The sequence below is a fragment of the Borostomias antarcticus genome (assembly GCF_949987555.1).
Source record: "Borostomias antarcticus genome assembly, chromosome: 11".
NCBI lineage: Eukaryota > Metazoa > Chordata > Actinopteri > Stomiiformes > Stomiidae > Borostomias > Borostomias antarcticus.
The window spans coordinates 3,747,536-3,749,836 of NC_140244.1; the positions used below are offsets into that span (position 1 = coordinate 3,747,536).

The window sequence follows — 2,301 nt, forward strand, 5'->3', positions numbered from 1 at the left end:
TATGATACACAGTGCGTTGACAAGTCAAGTAATTGCAAGATAAACTGGTTTAAATTCACGAACTTCAAATATAAAGAAGCTGTAATATTTAGAACAAAATGAACATAGAACTTCTCTTATGTAATTAGACACCAATACACGTCACTTTTCAGAATTAGGACAACAACATAACATCTCAAATATCGGATTTATACCATTTTACGCACGAGATGATAGACGTAGTTTTAATGTAATCCGTTTGGAGTGAAAGGTGTCAGTCGGTCGATGCTGATATCTGCCTCACAGTCGTCCAAATCACAAACAGAATCAGTTGCATGTTCAATGTTGTGAGAATATTGCGATATCCTGTCAAAGGTGTCCTCGTGGTCAATGCATTCCACTACGTTGGGGATCATATTGACGTAGGCGTTCACAATGTCTTTATGGGTGAGTGTATCATGGTTATATGACACCAGTTCGTTGCTAATATTAACAGTTTCAACTGGTGTGTTGGAACAGAAATTACGGCAGCCTAAAAGACTGGCAAATGCTTTTCTGAACTCTGCGTTGAAAGCATATATGATAGGGTTCAGAGACGAATTAGTCCAGCCGAACCACACAAAAACATCAAAAGTGGTCTCGCTGACGCACGGGAGACCAGCGGTGTGGTCATTCGACTCTCTGTCGCAGAATGGAACTATGCAATTTAAGATAAAGAAAGGTAACCAGCAGCACACAAATACGCCCATAATAATCGACAGTGTCTTTAAAACTTTGGTTTCCCTTTTGAACGACGTCTTCAAGGTATTGTGGTGTTGGCACTCTAGTCTGTTGGTCCTGCAACTTTGCGCGTGTTCCGCTGCGCGCTCGAGGGAAGCTATCCTTCGTATTTGTATCTGAGCAATCCGATAGATTCTCGTGTACGTCACAATCATTATTGCCACGGGGATATAGAAACTGATCAAAGACGAAGATATTGCGTATTCTCTGTTGAGGCTCGAATCACAGTTTTCCTCCACTGTTTCACTCAGGGAGGTGTTACTGGGCTTTCCAAGGATCTCGTCCTCGCTGGCTTTGTGCCAGTTCAGTTGGACAGGTATGAATGAAATTAGTACAGACAGCGTCCACGTGACGCTGATCATAACAAAGGCAACTCGTTGGGTCATTTTTCTCTCGTATCGGAACGGACTCGATATGGCCCAGTATCTATCCACGCTGATAATACAGAGGTTGAGGATGGACGCAGTGGAGCACATAATGTCCGACGCCACCCATACATTACAAAAGGTGCCGAAAGGCCAATATCCTGCGACCTCTGCCACCGCTTTCCATGGCATTACCAGGACTGCGACGAATAAATCCGACACGGCCAAGGAAACGATGAAAGTGTTCGTGACTTTAGTTCGTAGGTGCCGAAACCGGAGCACAGCAGTGCATACCATGATGTTACCCAGCAATGTCCATAAGATGAGTAGGGCGAGCAAACATCCAGTCACTGTCCGGACGAGTAACTCCTTTCTGCCGTCGGTTGTTGCCTCTGATTCGGTCGCGTTCCACATTATCTCCTCGAGAGGCAACGGAACGGAGTGGCTCTCCTGTGACGACGCGAGGTATTTCGCTGGGTTCTCCATGTGGCTCTTCAAGTGAACAAGCAGTCCATCACTCAATGCACGTGGTAGGGCAGTGATTATCAACCTCTCCAAGTCCCATTGTCAGATCGACTGCCATTCTATTTTGAATCAATAAAAACTGAAAGAAAAAAGAACGAGATTTCAATTTGGGATACATTTCTTGCGTCAAGGCTGAGCTTGTGTTCGGTGCGCCACAGTGAGTGGTGAAGCGCATTTTTCATTGACGATCGCATGTTGTCTGACCTGCCTCGCCAAAGTAAGGCAGTCGAATCTGTTGGTCGTAGCTATTTTAAGTTCCTGTGCGCTTTGAGGGTGTGTGTGTGTGTGTGGAGGGGGGGAGTCCCCCACATGCACACCATACGCACATTTAAATTACGCTTCCATTGTTAAGATATAGGCTACACGTTGTGCATCACATAGGCTCATGTGAACATTTGAATTATAGGTAGACTATTCACAACCTCATTCATGGTTTGAGGTGCAATGGCCTGCAACAACAAGCAGTATATTGATTTCAGATTTAATGTAAATACAATCACACTCACAGAGCACTCGTGTCAATTAGGCCGACTGTAGCTAGTTTGACTCACATGCAGAACCAAAACGATACACATTTCAGTCATTTCTCTAGGTTACTCGTGAGAGCGTTTTATTTCTACTGAAGAATGAAGTAGGGGGCAGTTTGGCGTAA

At 44.6% G+C, this 2,301-nt stretch overlaps 1 protein-coding gene across 1 annotated transcript; it reads right to left on the bottom strand.

The window, feature by feature from the left end:
* Positions 1–224: 224 nt before the first annotated feature.
* On the bottom strand, positions 225–1,610 carry drd5a (dopamine receptor D5a; the record flags this gene model as incomplete). The annotated part of the gene is made up of 1 exon (XM_084446246.1): positions 225–1,610. One exon carries the CDS (start codon positions 1,608–1,610, stop codon positions 225–227), a length of 1,386 nt encoding a protein of 461 aa, XP_084302372.1.
* Positions 1,611–2,301: the final 691 nt, after the last annotated feature.